This window comes from Taudactylus pleione, unplaced genomic scaffold, assembly GCF_031769625.1.
Source record: "Taudactylus pleione unplaced genomic scaffold, aTauple2 ptg000147l, whole genome shotgun sequence".
NCBI lineage: Eukaryota > Metazoa > Chordata > Amphibia > Anura > Myobatrachidae > Taudactylus > Taudactylus pleione.
In genome coordinates this window covers 4,619,907-4,637,024 of record NW_028284549.1, presented here as the reverse complement: position 1 = coordinate 4,637,024, position 17,118 = coordinate 4,619,907, and the positions used below count along the sequence as shown (strand labels likewise).

Here is a 17,118-nt window from a genome sequence, read left to right as displayed (position 1 = left end):
CATGTTTCAGTAGATGGATTTGACTTTTTTCCAAGTTTATGCCCCTCTGCGTCCTACTCCCCATCAACCAACCGATTCTTTAGGATGGAAAGCAGGCCACAGGACAATGGGTTAGTACAGATTAAAGCATACAACTGAGCTGGAAAACCCAGAGAAAACATTGACATCTTTTAAAAATCTGTATCCACCTGCTTTAACCTCTACATCTTACATCAGGAATCATCTTGCCCAGAAAGGTTAAAAAAACCAAAAAGAAATCAATGTTAAAAAAAAACAAAATACAGCTGCACCTTTAACCTAAACTGTGGTGCTGTAGGTGATTTTGGAAGTAGGCGCCCTCTGCTGGATACATTGTAATATAAGCCACACTGGTTCAGTTTGCTCTGATAGTGGCTCACACCTTAACAGTTACTGTGTTTAAAGAGGCCCATCGGCACCTGGTGGTAGCGCATGACCTCGCTGCAATTTAGTAGCACCTTATACGGTCTGATCATTGGGTGAATTGCCTGGTATATCCAGACATGAGAGTATTGGCAAGTATCTTATCTGTCCGAAATATAAAGCGCTATGAAATATGTTAGCGCTATATAAGTAACTATTAATCCAATTGATTGCAGTGTTAGAAGTCAGCCGGGGTTCCAAAGGAAATAGGATTAGTCGCGATTTCGTGAGGCTAAGACCACCTCTGCTCCTCACATCATCTCATCAGGAGCAGGTTCCCCTCTGCCAGAAGGACCTTCATACATTAGCTGATAGTCGGAGGCAGGGCGACAGGCACAGACGGAACTCTGATGATATTTAAAGGGGCATGAGGCAGCTCTGATATATATAGGGACATGAGGGGGTCTCGGATGCCATATAAAAGGGGCATGAGAGGGCTCTGGGATGGCATAGATAGGTGAATGAAGTGGGTATGGGCTGCCATATAAAGTCACATGAACGGGCTCTTTATTAGAGTGGCAAGAAAATGGCTTGAAATCTGACAAACTGGCTGTAACTAGATTACAATTTTGGCCACGCCCCCTTCTCCAGGAATCTGGCCCCATAAATCTTTCATGTTCCCTAACGTGGCCCCAAGGAGGACTGGAGTGTAACATGGCTGCTGTACAGTATTCCATTTCAAATTTATTTGGGAACGGCCACAAAATTCCTTTACTTCTCGGAGATGATTAGATTGAGATCATCGTTCAACGTTACAAGTGGTAAATTGGAGCTAGGGGAGAGAAGTTCTGGAACATTAGATCAGCACAAAACATGTAGCGCTCCATGTAGAACGTGGAATCACATTACTCGATAAGGCAGCCTCAATCTTCCGTCAATTGTCAAGACTGAAGCAGATGACTAACAGCCACTTTATGTGCAGGATGCACCCATCGGTGAGGCAAGACCAGAGATCATCGAGAAAGGAAGGAACCCTTTAAAGATGATGGGCAAAATTTACTGAGCAGCAAGTTCTAAACCCTGGAGGTTTGGTGGCGGTTTTCCTATCCGCAGATTTTCTAAGGCCAAAACAGCTGCAAAACCGCCATCAAAACACTCTTTAGAATAGAACGGGCTGAGCGGTGGTTTTGATGTAATTTAGAACCCGCCATCAAACAGCCACCAAGTCGCCAGGGTTTAGAACCCGCTGCTTAGTCAATTTTGCCCACTGTCTTTATGGTTATACTGGACATGCAGTAGACACATTTAAGGATTGTGTACACCCAATATCATTTATCCTGCACTACAGGAAGTTCAAGGGAAATATTTCACAAATATAGTTCATACAACTCATCATCCCGTGTATATGAGCCAGAATACATATGAATGCTGAAAATCCCAATCGCCCGCAGGTAAGTATGAACTAACCTAACCCACTTAGAGGGAGGATTAGGGTTAGGCACCCCTAAGTGCCTAAACCTAACCCCCCCTTCCCCGCCGCCTAAACCTAAGTCCCCCGGGGGGGGGGGGGGGGGGGGGTGCCTAACCCTAACCTCCCAGGGGGATTCCTAACCCTATGTCCCACCGGGAGCCCTAAACCTAACCCTCCCTCCACGCGGCTGCCTGTAGTGGCGCCCGGCATCACTTCGATCGGGATGCCGGGCGCCGGTCTCCCGGCATCGGTAAAATGACAGGCGTCTAGAATTAGACGCCTGTCATTTAACCCTCGCCGGGATAAAGCAGTCGGGAAGCCAGCTGTCGGGCTTACGTCAGCCGGCTTCCTGATTGCATACCGTATGAGCCTTCTGAGCGAAGCTAATCTTCTAGAAGTATTTATTTAAACCACATGGCTCACATTAATATGCAGATGTTGCAGAAATTAATTTAAAAAACATAAAATGATCGCTTCTATTTTAAAAATGAGAAAAAAAAAAAAACACTAAAAATATGTAACATAACTCTGCAGCTATAACAATACCCATTACTGGCCCTGCGGGACTCCTGTCATATACCCGGTTGGACAATACAGACTGAACAGGACACGGTCTGGGGTTAGATGTATTAATAAGGGTTGATGAGAAACACGCAGTTATCAACCCATTTAACAAGGCAATTGTTCACCACTGAGAGGCTAATAGAGGTCCCTGGTCCATAATCCAAATGAGTATTCAAATTATAATATGGATGGAAAAGCAGCGGCCACTTTTACACCTGGTTAGGGAGCATTGCATGTTGCCTCGGCAGGTGCCTAAATATTAAAGATTGTTTTGTTGGTTGTTTAATCAGAGCTGCAAAACTTCATCTCACCTCCAAAGCCTGATGTACATGTCACATCTATTCTCAGGTCGCCTCTACTTGCTAGAGACAGAGGTTACACCAGGGCTTAAAGGCTTCCTGGAGAGGTGGTGGAACTCATCTCTCCCCCCGCCACGCTAGTCTGAAGAGTGAAAACTGTTCTTTACGCACGCGCACGTACACACACACTGTTGTGTATAAGAAACATTAAAGTGAATGGCTGGGGGCCGCCTAGGTCCCCAGAAGCTTTGGGGGCTAGGACAGTGTGAAATACATTTTAGATGCTTTTAGCACTCCTGCCCTCAGCGGAGACTACAATGTTACATCACTTAAAAAGAAAATGTTCTATATCATCAGTGTTATTTTTCTGCCGTGCCTTTGAGTTCTTTTATGGGGTTCCCACAAACTAGTCTATGTCACTTGGATGCCCAATTTTTTTTGCAACCCCTACGTATTGCCTTCGCTTGATTGTTTCCCTACCTATATGCTAGTTTCACCTACCATTAGAGGTGACGGAACTCAGTTCCACCCTGTTCCTGCCCACTTTAACCCCTGGGTTACACGATGCAGGTCGCTACATTCGGTGGTTTTACATCCAGGTACACCCAGCCCCCAGAGTGTGAATCTGAGAAACAAATATCTCTAGCTCTCAAGACCCACTACTTCATCAAAGCAAATCTAGCTGCTACATGCATATTCTCCCCCCCCCCCCCCATCTACCCATTTGTGTCAAACCTGTTGGTCTGCCCCTCCCTTTTAGAATGTAAGCTCTTACGAGCAGGGCCCTCTACCCTCTTGTGCTTCTCCCTACTTTAGTTTCATCTACTTCTTACTCACCACTAGGACACCTAACACTTGGTTGCGTACGCTCTGGTACTTATCTGGGTGTTATGGTCGCTAATGTAGCAATGTATATTATCCATGCCCTGGTCCTGTATTGTATTGTATTGTACTGTAAGTCGCTTGTCTACAATTTGTTTATGTACTATGTAAGGCGCTGCGGAACATTTGTGGCGCCATATAAATAAATGATAATAATAATCTCTGAACTAGGAAAGGGTGCAGCTTGCTTGCTCACGAACACATCAAAACCCTCCGCTCTATGCTCTGCACTCACCGTCTCTCCCCTTGGTGACATCAGCCTGCCCCTCCCCCTAAGATTGTAAGCACGCACCAGCAGGGCCTTCAACCTTTGGGTTCAGCCAACACTGACTGTGGGTATTTCTCTACTTGTTTATAGAGCCCGTATCCCATGTTCTGCAACGCTCTGCACGGTCTTTTGCAGTGTTCCACAGCTTCTTCTTATGCATTTTGTAAGGCGCTGCAGCCCCCTTGTTGCGCCCTATAGAGGAGGATAATAATAATGCACTGGCATCATACTGTCTAAGCCTGAACACCCCCCTCCCCCCTTTTCTGGAGAGCAGCTTCTCTAACTAGTACATTACCTGCTCATTTCAGTCTCACAGTGATAAAATAATTGACAAACAGCTGGGTGTCATCTATCTGTCTGCTGTATATGCATGTAATGCACCCTCATGTACACGTATGTTGCACAGCATGTATGCGCAGTCTAACACTGGAATTGTAAGTCCACAAAGTAAAATATTTCGGGAGCGATTTATAGGAACGTGTAAGAAACACACGCTGGAGATGATATGTGGTAGTAAGTGTTTCTGATAATGTTCCAGAGCTTTGCCAGATACGAGATTATCATGCAAGTTATCTGTGCACTTGTAGTGCGCCTTTCTCCTTATTTGCACTTCATACTGGTTACACATTGAGTAACTGTGAGACAAGAGCAAGACTGAGCATGACCTCTGCAAACCTGTCACTATATTTGCACTTACCACACTCGTACTGGTACACAAGTGCCCCAATCTTCACTCTCAGCCACGCTCACCCCTCTGGTCTCAGATGTGCCCTTGTCCCATTAGAGTATAAGCTCCCTGCCCTTACTTGTAATAATGTGTATGGAATATGACTATGGTCCAGTCACTAAGAAATGGAGCAATCTCTAATGCTTCTGACCATTCCCTCTGCCAGGCAGCATAGGTTACATTAGAGACACATTACAGGAAACCCTCTATGTGCATAGTGTGATATTTATATGAATTCAGGAAAATGAAACCCTGCATCTAGGAGATTCCATTGATCGGGGTTCCCAGATACAAGGCAGCCAGCGAGTACCATACAGCAAATGACCAGTTGTACAATAAAAACCAGTGGAGCAACATTGCAAGGGCTAGGTGTTAGAACACCCTACTATGGGGGAGATGTATCAAACCTCAGAGAGAGATAAAGTACCAACCAATCAGTTCTTGTCATGCTACAGGTTGCGTTTAAAAAAAAAAAAAAAAAAAACATTTAGAGGCTAATCGGTTGGTACTTGCTCTCCCTCCAAGCTTTGATACATCACCCCCTGTGTGGGATAGGAGGAACAGAAGGCTGGGGTTTGCCTAAAATCTAGGCTTGCGGCACTAAGTGCACCAACATTACTGCAATCAGGAATTACATTCAAAAACTGAATTTAAGAAATAACACCATTAATATACATTAAACTATGTATTACTGATCTGCATATTGTAAAAAGTAGTGTCTGTGCTTAACTAAATGGGTTTATCAGACTCAATTATTTGCAGCACCCGTCTAAACTGTGCCGGAGCTATTTAATGCTTTGCGCGCCCAGCCCCGGGGCTGCACTTATAGCAGATTTCAGCTCGCAGCCTCCTGAGGTGCCAGCAGAAACCAGCACACAGTAGGGATGATCATACCCACCGGCCGTGCCATCACTGCAGCACGCCTGGCAAGGGAGGAGCGATCTTACATCGCTAATCCCGTGCATAGCTTCCATGCAGTATAGATGGGAGCTACAAGCAACTGAATCACCCCCCTCCTCTCCCCGCTCTGCAGCAGCTTCCACAGTTAAGAGGGCGATGCAGTGAGGATTGATTGGTGAACTGTATACACAGGGGCCAGTGATCTCACAGTGACACTGTATCGGCCTATAGGATCTCACATCGGGACTCTATCCTATACATGTGGGAGGAGCTTCACCTGCCTGGACTAGGCGGGGAACAATACTTTACTTTGTATAAGAGCTACAGCGAAACGTCAGGATAATACTGTGTTTTATCTCCTTGGTTTATAAAGAAACAATTACATTTTGTGCATCCCATAGACCTGAAGCTAAGCGTATATAGACACACTTTAGATCAGTAATAATAATTATAAAACAAAGTAAAAGGAAACAGAACAGGTTACTATAACCACTCAAATCTCATCATATAATAACAATGCTGGATTATAAGATACTTATCTGACTCCTACCCCTATGGAGAGTATTGTGGAACCTTATATACAACTATAAAGCTTGATAATGTGCCTTTGCAGCACTGCACTGATACAGAACATTACCTACCTACCCCAGCCATGCCCACTCGGAAGCAATTACCCCCCTCATTACTGACAATACCCCAGACAGCGCCCCCCTTACACACATCAGATGACTGCTCCCATATAAATTCACTTTACCGACTAAATTTCGGAGCAGACTACAGCAAACGTAAAATATATTTTGACGTTAATGTGCAGTTACAAAATACTGTGATGGATTGTACTATAGATTATATTCAGGGTACGGAGTCCAGAGTCCTAGGTACAGACGCGGGCTTGGTAAGTGTGCAATGATTTCTATAGATTCTGATACATACAACTACGAGAGGCCCCATATAACAAAATGCCGGGATGTGCAGTAATGGAGCCCACAGAACAGGGTTGCGAGGAAACCTCAGAATGAAGAGTGAGAGGTCAGTGATCCCGGCAACGTGAGGGATTGTCAGTCAGCATGTATGGGGCAGTAATGAGAACACGCACATGTATGTTCATGTGCGGTACGGAGGGGGGGTCTCCTCACAACCCCAAAGATTTTTGCACAGTCTGCCTGGCGATCCTGTTGAACTGCTCCCGGTCCTCCCTCCACATCTTTGAAGCATCCACGTTGGCTCCACTTTCGTCATTGGGTTCTGCAAAAATAAATAATTGATCGAGATGTCCGCCATTATTTGTATTTTGTTTTGCTAACTCTTTAGTCCCTACAGGATTTGTCAGGTTACCTTCCTGCCACTGCTTTCAAACTGTACCTGATCCTACCACCACTTAATGGTCAGCCAGCCTATACTGAAGTGCCTGATTTCTAGCAGAAAATGGATTTTAACACGGGAGGGAGTCGGCGTACATGGATCGTCAATCCTGTCAGCATCAGCAAAAGTCCTAATGCTCTAGGACATTATTATCATTCTGACATGTTAAATGGGGCTGCCCACCAGGTGGTATGGCTAAGATACAGCCAAGAGGGTGCACTGGCAGTCAGCCCAGACTCTTTACTAAAACAAAAGACTAAGAGGCAATTGGTAAACAGATAAGGGGCACAACTGCAATTAATAAACACACATACACACAGTAATGACAAAATATTTCATTGGAACCAGGATTTCCCATTTATAGCCATTGAAAGCTGCGGAAGCCAGAGCATTCAATAACTTTATTCTGTCATTTATGAGTTTTCCCCAAAGTAGAGATGTAACCACATACTACCAAGTTGGTTTTCAAGTTCAGTGGTTTACTTTATAGGCAAATGGACATAACTAGATTACTTTTCCTATAGGGAGAGGACACATAGAAAAGCGGATACATTATCTAGTATAGGGAGTTTGCTTTGAATCTGGTTACTTTCTACGGTCACACAATAGTACATATATCTCTCTACGGGTCATGTAAAGGTTTATTGTTGAGTAAAAGTATATTGCAAAGGTTTGGTAAATACACAGTGTAAGACAGGAGCAGTACCTGCCAGCATGCTGACCACGGACAGCAGAATCTTCTCTACGCTCTGCACAGGGCTCCACCTCTCCGCGCTGCTCTCATAGCCCATCGGATCATCTCCTGGGGCATGTAGGATGGAGATGCAAACCCTGCCATCTGGGTATACTGCAACACAAGAACGGTACATAGAATGACAGAAACAATAATGGGCGGTGTAAGCTTCTCATAACTAGTAGCATCGGAAGGAAAGGTCATCCACAACGTCTTACAAAAAGTTAAAAACAAAAAGAATATTTAAACGACTTCCAAATTCAACAGGACATCTGTATTTAGACTGTAAAGCTCCTCCCTCCTGTTCTCACTACCTACTTCTCTTACACAACAGCTACAGGCCCAACCTCATTCTAAGGATCTCTTCCACCGGTCTCCATTACTTTGCCATTTTACAAAATATTGTTTAAATGGGGTTTTCAATTGTATTTAGTAACTTTACTAAAATCCCTCCCTTCTCAAGTAGTAATAGTTTGGTTGGGTTCCATCCCTAAGACCACTACCATTTACTCTATTTAGTCCCAGCACTCTCATACAACCAGCACTCCCCGGTGATCACCTACACAGCTGCTCAGGTCTATACCTATTAGGAAGGGTTCAATTAAAGTAATTCCAATACGGAGCCTTATGCTGGGTACATGGAACGATCTGTACCACCAATGACTTAAAAGATATCTTTCAATGAAGTCATCCCGCCACATCTCTGAACAGGCAAAGTTGACGATATCATCCAGATTTTCCTGCATGTACGGACGATAATAGATATCGTTAATGTGGGAACGCGCATCATTGGTCCGTTCATACTACTACTGGAGAGGATTTATTAACGTTCTCAAATCAGATATTCATTTAAAAGCTTGTGCTCCACTTTTTTTATTACAGCAATGTATAAATATGTAAGCAAATATTAAAGGCACCATTATCGGGAGGAATACTGCTACTTTTTAAACTATAGTGAGAAAGCATTAATTTGGAAAGACAATAAAAATCGGTATCTAAACTGTTTCTCTGTGTTTAAAATAGGAAGGATTCTAAAATAATTTTCATTTCATGAACGACTTGCTCATAGGTCAGAGGGTAACTGGGATTTGCCAAGGCTACAGCGCAGGAGCCGTGATTATTGATCCTGATGCCAGTGTCCCCTAAAGAGTTAGTAATACCCAGAGCGCTGGCAGCATTGAGCAGAGAATATATAGCCGTAAGGACGTTTTATCGTATACGCATTTTTCAAAACGCATGAAAAAGAAAAATCGCACTGCAAAAAAGGGACAACTTATAGGCAAGCTCAATTTTTCATGTGTTCACGTGTACCCTCAGCGTCAAGTCTGAAATGCTTTAAATATATAGTAGTTTAATTAATAATCAGCGGCTCTTGCAAGTCGCTGCTTCCAGGCGTGCGGAAACACGATATTTACAAGGGCAATGCTGTCTTGCTAATAAAATATAGTGCTCTCTTAAATTTTGGTTGGGAAGTGCTTAGTAAATAAGCCCTATAGTGTGGCTACGTCTTCATGTGCATGTAGCCAGCTCCCTAAGCAGGTCTCTCAATGTCCTTATTGTAATTTAGTATATAAAGCACGAGTGTCTGTTTTTGTTTTTAAACCACTTACTGTTTGGGTGAAACATCTCACAAGTAAACCTCATCTTAGGTGGACTCAATGGATAATCTAGAGGGAAACTGAGGATTGCTGGGAATACTCCACATTCAAAGCATGTGTCTTCTGGGCCCCTGCCGGGAAAGTAATAACGGTAAGAACAAGCATGGTTTCCGAAAAGATGAATAAGTCATATCACAGATCAGCACACACTTCTGTCTGCATTACAGAAAGGACTAGTGCGATACAAAAACAGACAAAAAGAAAAGAAAAGTACATTTAGGTATAAGCGCTAAACTAAATGGCAGAAAACGCCAAAACTTCCACATCAGAGCCGTAAGTAGACTTTTTGGTGCCCTGCGCCAGAAAGAGCATTGGCGCCCCCCTCATTTTTCAAAGGGACATAATGCACCCAAAAAAGGGCTATGGCTCCATGGGGAAGGGCCAGGGAAGAGACAGGAGAGGCCAGGAGATGCTGGGTATGAAATAAGAGGAAGCAACAAGCAAGAATGATAATAAACAGAAATTTGACAGGTCCAAACAGCGCCCCCTGACCTGTGGTGCCCTGTGCGATGGCACCGGCCGCACTACCCTAGCTACGGTCCTGTTCCCCACCACTACCTCCGCCCTTCTGTGGCTTTCCGAGTTTGTGACTCCCAAATACTAGTCTCCTACCTACTCCGATCCTTGCTAGCTCAGGGAGAAAGTGAAAGGGATAACTAAAAAAAAAAGTAATTCATTTCAAATACCATACTAATTACAGGACTTTTAAATCAAACTGACTTAAGTACTAATTAAGTCACCTGTGCTCAAGCATGGCTATCCTTAAAACCTGGACTGGAGTTTGGGAACCTCTGGGCTACTGAATGAAAGGACTAAACAGTGTTAATGATGCTCGCGTTTTCTCAAAGAGGAACGAGTGGTTTTATGGCAATGCCACACAAGCACTGCAGGCTTGATGCTTGCGAAGTACTGTTAATGCTGACATATGACGGGTCCTCAGGTATGGTACAATACAGGTGAAGAGGGAAGGTATAGTTATGTCTTCCTACAGCAGTTAGAATCCCAGCTTCATAATCTCGGCCGCAAGTATTGGTTTAGAGGGAGGGTTAGATTTAGGCATTAGGGGGACGGGAGGGTTAGTATACTTACCTACCTGTGTCGGAATTCTGATGTCTGTATTCTGACCGCCAGGATTCCGTACCCAGCCCTTCTGTAAATGTACCTTTGCTACCTCACTGTCCATCGAATTAGGACATGGACTACGAAGGGAATTCAATTAGGAGCATATACATTGGCCCGGCCGAATCTGCGCGGATGCTGCCGCACTTTACGGCAGCGGGATCTCGCTCAATAGTACCCATAGGGTAGCGAGCACTTTCGAACGAATCGGGCATTTGGCCGACCATGCGAAGGGTGCGAGAAGGGCTGCTGTTGCCGGCGTTTATACGCCGTGGCAATTCGCACCCTTCGCCTGCAATTGAATTCCCCCCCCCCTGTATGTGCAGTACATCTATATCTAGGGGCCCCAAAACATTCATTATAGATTTATTAAACCAGGGCGAAGTCTGTATAACTAAAGAAAACCAGGAAAAAAGGATCGCACAAAAATCGCTCTCTTCCGCTGCTGCAAACTGCTCCTTATTGGAGGATTACCAGTCTCAGGCCCAGCACTTCCTACTGAGCCCTAAACAAAATCACCATCGTACACTGAAGCTGGGTACACACCTATACATCTGCCGGACCATTCTTTCTATTTTGACCCGTTCATGCGATAGCGCAAGAGTGTGTATGCACCTTTGCACCATGTTTGTCGGAAGAAAACCGGCTGAATCAAAGGGTGGCATCTTATGTGCAGTTTAATATTCATCCGACGACGTTACCGGGCCAGATCGGACCAAATGTGCCTTGTGTTCGTACCTTTCACTGTTCCTGCAATTCTACACCAGCAGCAGCGCCGCCTCTGTGGGTGGTACAATCATTTTATTTTGATATTCTGGCAGTCGGGGATCGAAGGTTTGCAGTATAATTGTATAGGTGTGTACACGCGTATCGACTCTGTGGTCGGGACTTCCGATTGGGAGTGCAGTAGAGCGGATCATCGCATCAAAAGAGTGATCGCAAAAGGCGTGTACCCAGCTTAATGCTGAACCTCTTATACCAGAGATCTTTATTATGTATTCAGCTACTTAACGAGACATCTACAGTTTATGTACAGATGAAGGAAGGGGGAAGAGTGTACAAGAGTGGTCAATAATGAGATGGACCTTATGAAAAAACAAAAAAATATATATATACACATTATATATATATATATATATATATATATATATATATATATATATATATATATATATATATATATATATACACACACACACACACACACACATATATATATATATATATATATATATACACATATATATATATATATATATATACATATACACACACACACACAGTCCAATCGACGGCACTCCGGGACAGATACATAATAGATCACAAGTCTTGCTACCCAATAGCTCTGTCTCAGGAATAGCCAGTGCTTTACTTTTAGCACGATCTAACACATCTTTACTGTAGCCCCTTTGTGTCATTTTTTTACATACAACCCCTCTAGCTGTGCAATTCCTTCCTCACGATCTTTTGCAATCCTAAGCGCCCGTAGGAACTACGAGAACGGGAGGGCATCTTTCAGAAGGGGAGGATGAGCACTGCTAGCCAGTAGGAAATTATTCCTATCCGTGGGCTTTACACACAAGGATGGTCCCTCACATCTGGTTAGAGTGACATCTAGAAAATTGACACTTATTAAATCCGTAGTGTAAGTAAATTTAACAGGTCTCTGTAATTTATTATATTGGTCAACAACTTCTGAGAATGATTGAGGGGAACATGCCCAAACAATGAAGAAGTCATCAATAAACCTGTAAAAGTGTCTGTTTGCGGGCACCTGAAGTGAGCAGTGGCGTCTCTTGAGCTAGAAGCATGGTGGCTTTATAAGGAGGGTAAGTGTTGTGTTTTCCTCGCGTCACCATAGTAGTCTACAATATTTTAATTTTCTCTTCTGATAGGAAACACGTCAAGACTGTACTACAATGCCTATATGTAAAATTAGAAAAAACAAGCAAAAAAAAAAAATTTTTTAAATATATCTTTGAAAAAAACAATGGATTTCATTCTTGGCAGGATCCACTTCAAATCCCAAAGTGGAAATAACAAATCCAAAAGTTTCAGCTAACCTGAATTGGCCTCTGGCTGTGAGCAAATAAGCAACTCAGACAATCCTCAGCGTTGCCAATTATTATACCCAATTAATTTACATCAACTCGTCTGAGTGAGCTTCAATTACTGATCTCACCAAGAAAGGCGCGAACACCAACCTCCAACCCTGCAAGTGTCCTCTCACAGGAAGCTTGTTTCTGCAGTTTGTATGTACTATGGCTCCCATGTCCACCTGATTCTAGGGGGAAGCAGAGGCAGAATGATTCCACAGTTGGAGCAGAGGCAGAATTATCTCTAATGGAAGGTTATATGGACCACAAAAACCTTCCATAACTCCAAACACAAAGTCTAAGCACATGACCAGCAGCGTCTGAACACCATTTACTTTTCTTGATCGACCCATCCCAGAATCCTAAATGTCTAACTAACATTTTCTCAAAAAAAAAAAAAAACCCTTTTCTAGCTGGGAACTTCAGCTACCAGTGATTCTCAACCTCAACTGGATCCCCAACAGGTCATGTTTTATGGATTTCTGTCTATGGAAACAGGTGAGAAAAAATCTGAGATATGGTAAGAACTTACCCTTGTTATCTCTATTTCTACGAAGTCCATAGGGTTCCACAGGATACCTTGGGGTATAGGTGTGACGTCAGTTGCTGGGCACCATAGAGTTAAGCTTTTCAGCCTCCCAGGATGCACTAGGGTCCCCCTCCTATACCCCGCCCCCGAGCCAAGGCACCTCAGTTAGTTATCAAGCCATAGGCCGGAGGAGGAGAAGGAAGAGAGAGAAAAAAGATCTGGACACATACAAGAATCACATTCTCACCAGAGGGAGACGGAAAACCGGTGACCAGAGCAAAGCCCATCTGCAGCACAGGTGCGACAGGGCGGGAGTCCTGTGGAACCCTATGGACTTCGTAGAAATAGAGATAACAAGGGTAAGTTCTTACCATATCTCATATTTTCTACTTCAGGGTCCATAGGGTATCCACAGGATACTTTGGGGATGTCCCAAAGCAGTATCCTTTAAGGGTGGGGACGCTCCTGTGCAGAAAGGAGAATCCGCCGCCCGAAGGAAGCATCCTGAGAGGCGAAGGTGTCAAACCTGTAATACCTCACGAAGGTATGGACAGAGGACCACGTAGCAGCCTTGCAGATCTGAACTGCCGAGGCACCACGTTGAGCTGCCCACGAAGGACCCACAGACCTAGTGGAATGAGCCTTCCGAGAAGGAGGGACCGGTAGGCCTTCATGAAGATAAGCTTCAGAAATAGCCATACGGATCCAGGCTACCAAAGTTTGCTTTGAAGCCGGCCAACCCTTTTTACGGAAGCCATAGAGGACAAACAAAGCGTCCGACTTCCTAAACGAAGAAGTGCGGTCAACATAAATCCTTAAGGCCTGCACAACATCCAAAGAGGCCTCACCCACGGAAAGACCTGGTGAGTTAAAGGCCGGAACAACGATTTCCTCGTTAACATGAAACTGGGAAACAACTTTGGGAAGAAACTCGGGCCGAGTGTGGAGCACTGCCCTGTTCCCATGAAAAACCAAGAAAGGGGGTCTACAAGAAAGAGCCCCCAACTCAGAAACACGTCTGGCCGAAGCAATGGCCAGAAGGAAAACAGTCTTAGCTGTTAGCCATTTAAGATCCACTGAGCCCAGTGGTTCAAACAGCGGTCCTTGGAGAGCCCTCAGGACCACAGCCAAATCTCAAGGCGCCACAGGTGGAACAAAGGGCGGCTGAATGCGGAGAACACCTTGCATAAAGGTGCGCACATCCGGGATTGTAGCAATCCTACGGTGAAACCAGACAGATAGGGCCGAAACCTGTACCTTCAAAGAAGCAAGGCGAAGCCCATGATCTAGTCCCGCTTGCAGGAAGGCGAGAATCCGAGACAGACGAAACTCGCGCGGTGCATAACCTCTCGGCCGACACCACTGGAAGAACGTATGCCACACGCGATGGTATATCCTCGCGGAAGACTGTTTCCGAGCTCGCAACATGGTACGCACCACAGAGCTGGAAAACCCCCGGGACCTCAGCATGGCCGTCTCAACAGCCACGCCGTCAAAGACAGCCGAGTCAGGTCCGGGTGAAGACAAGGACCCTGAGACAGAAGGTCCGGTCGTAGCGGCAACCGCAGAGGACTGTCCACGGACAGACCCTGAAGGTCTGAGAACCAGTGCCGTCTGGGCCACGCGGGAGCTATCAACAGGAGCGTCCCTCCTTCCTGTTTGAATTTCCGGATTACCTGTGGAAGAAGGGAGACCGGAGGGAACAGGTATGCGAACCGGAACGTCCACCGGACGGACAGAGCATCCACCAGAGACGCCCCTTCGTCTCTTGTGCGAGACCCGTACACCGGCAACTTGTTGTTGTGCCGGGACGCCATGAGGTCGATTTCTGGAAGACCCCACGTCTGGGGTCTTAGAAAGTCCGCCTCCCAATTTAGCACTCCCGGGATGAAGACCGCTGATATGGCCGGAAGATTGTGCTCCGCCCAAACCAGGATCCGAGAGACCTCTACGAGAGCCGCCCGACTGCGAGTTCCTCCTTGCCTGTTTATGTAGGCCATGGTGGTAGCGTTGTCCGACTGGACCTGCACCGGGTGACCCTGGAGAAACCGCTGTGCCTGCTGGAGAGCATTGAAGACCGCACGGAGTTCCAAGATATTTATTGGAAGCTCCGCTTCTGTCGGCGTCCACCTGCCCTGGAACAAGTGTGGACCCGAAACTGCTCCCCAGCCCCGAAGACTGGAACCCAGAACGGACGTCCCTTGTTGAGGTGGGTCGTCTGTAACCACCACGCAAGGGACAGGCGAACCTCCGGGGTGAGCACAATCGTCTGGGACTTCAGAGACTGAGGCAGCCCGTTCCACTTGGACAGGATCAGGTGCTGCAGAGGTCTGGAGTGAAACTGGGCATATTCCACCATGTCGAACACCGACACCATGGAGCCCAGTAACCTCACCGCCGAGTGTAAGGACACCCGGCGGCTGTGCAGACAACTGCGCACCCTTGACTGTAAAGCAGAGATCTTGTCCTCCGTCACGAAGATCCTTTGCTGTCCCGAGTCCAATAAGGCTCCAAGATGCAGAATCCTCCGAGACGGGATTAGAGTGGACTTCTGCCAGTTGATTAGCCAGCCGTGCCGTTGCAGCAGTGCAATGGTCAGGTACAAGTGGCGTAACAGGAGCTCTGGAGATCCTGCCACCAATAACAGGTCGTCCAAATACGGCAACATGCGGACTCCCTGCAGCCGCAGAGAAGCCGCCATGACCGCCATCACCTTGGTGAAAACACGTGGTGCTGTCGCCAGGCCAAAAGGTAACGCCCGAAACTGGAAGTGGTCGCTGCAGATTGCAAACCTGAGGAACTGTTGATGGCGCAAAAGAATAGGGACATGCAGGTAAGCGTCCTGTATGTCCAATGACACCATGTAGTCCCCAGGTTCCAGCGCCAGAATGATGGACCGTAGGGTCTCCATCCGAAACTTCGGTACCCGCAAAGACTTGTTGAGTGCTTTGAGGTTGAGAATCGGACGATATGACCCATTGGGTTTCTGTACCAAAAATAGATTTGAATAGAAACCCTGGCCCCTCTGGGAGAATGGAACAGGCACTATAACTCCAGCCTGGAGCATAGTGTGCAATACCTTCCGCAGCTCCATAGCCTTGTTCTGGTCTGATGGTAGACCCGTGGTGAAGAATCGAGCCGGGGGTCTGTGCCGGAAGGAGAGGGCGTATCCGTGGGAAACCACCTCCAGAACCCAAGTGTCTGTCGTAGTGGTCGACCAACACTGGGCGAATTGTAGCAGGCGGCCTCCCACCCTGGGATCCCCCCAAAGGGAGGCCCGGACCGTCAGGCCGCAGGCTTGTCATCTGGCTTGGGGGCCGGACGTCTGGTACTCCATGCCTGCTTCCGGGGCTTGGCCGATTTCTTAGGACCAGCCTGTCGAGGAAACGACTGTGGTTTGGGCCTGCCCTGGGCCCTAGATGACCGAAAGGACGATGGTCCAGAACCAGAAGGAGCAGCGGCCGACGGGAGACAAGCCGATTTGGCTGCCGCCAGCGCGGCCACAATCTTATCCAGATCCGGACCGAAGAGAACTTCTCCGGTAAACGGCAACTCCTCCAGACCCTTTTTGGAATCTGCGTCCGCCTTCCAGGATCGCAGCCACAAGGTGCGACGAGCAGCTACCGCTGCTGAAGAAATCCTAGACACCAGAGTACTAATGTCTAGGGCTGCCTCGTTGATGTAGGTGGCCGAATCACGGAGATTGCCAATCAACTCCGCCTGTTCGGCCGGACAGTCGGAATCAAAAGAAGCCTCTAATGAATCCGCCCAGTGCTCCATCGCTCTGGCAACCCAGCAAATGGCCATAGCCGGCCGTGCTGCCCCCCCCCCCGCAAGGGAATAAGCGGACTTCAGGCAGATTTCCACCTTGCAGTCCGTAGCATCCTTAAGGGAGGACATGGATGGCATCGGCAATGTGGCACTACGGACAAGACGGGTCACGTGAGAATCCACCTGTGGAGGGGATTCCCACTTTGCAAAATAATTATCCGCGAATGGATAAGCCACTGCCAGGCGTCTCTGCGGCTGGTATCTTTTGCCAGGCTGTTTCCACGCCTCCTCTAAATGGTCCACCAACTCACCCGAAAGAGGAAAGACTGTGGCATCGCCCTTCACATCCTTGAAAAAG

The 17,118-nt window shown here is 46.5% G+C and overlaps 1 protein-coding gene across 1 annotated transcript in view; it reads right to left on the bottom strand.

Annotated features, from left to right (window-relative positions):
• Nucleotides 1-4,799: 4,799 nt before the first annotated feature.
• Nucleotides 4,800-17,118, bottom strand: part of UBE2G2 (ubiquitin conjugating enzyme E2 G2) — a 53,094-nt gene continuing 40,775 nt past the window's right edge. Inside the window, exons 4-6 of the mRNA XM_088474133.1 lie at nucleotides 9,198-9,316; nucleotides 7,561-7,701; nucleotides 4,800-6,737 (exon numbers count right to left, since the gene is read on the bottom strand). Of these exons, the coding sequence (XP_088330259.1) occupies nucleotides 6,625-6,737; nucleotides 7,561-7,701; nucleotides 9,198-9,316 (373 nt within the window). The 3' untranslated portion in view covers nucleotides 4,800-6,624. The remainder of the gene's footprint in view (nucleotides 6,738-7,560; nucleotides 7,702-9,197; nucleotides 9,317-17,118) is intronic.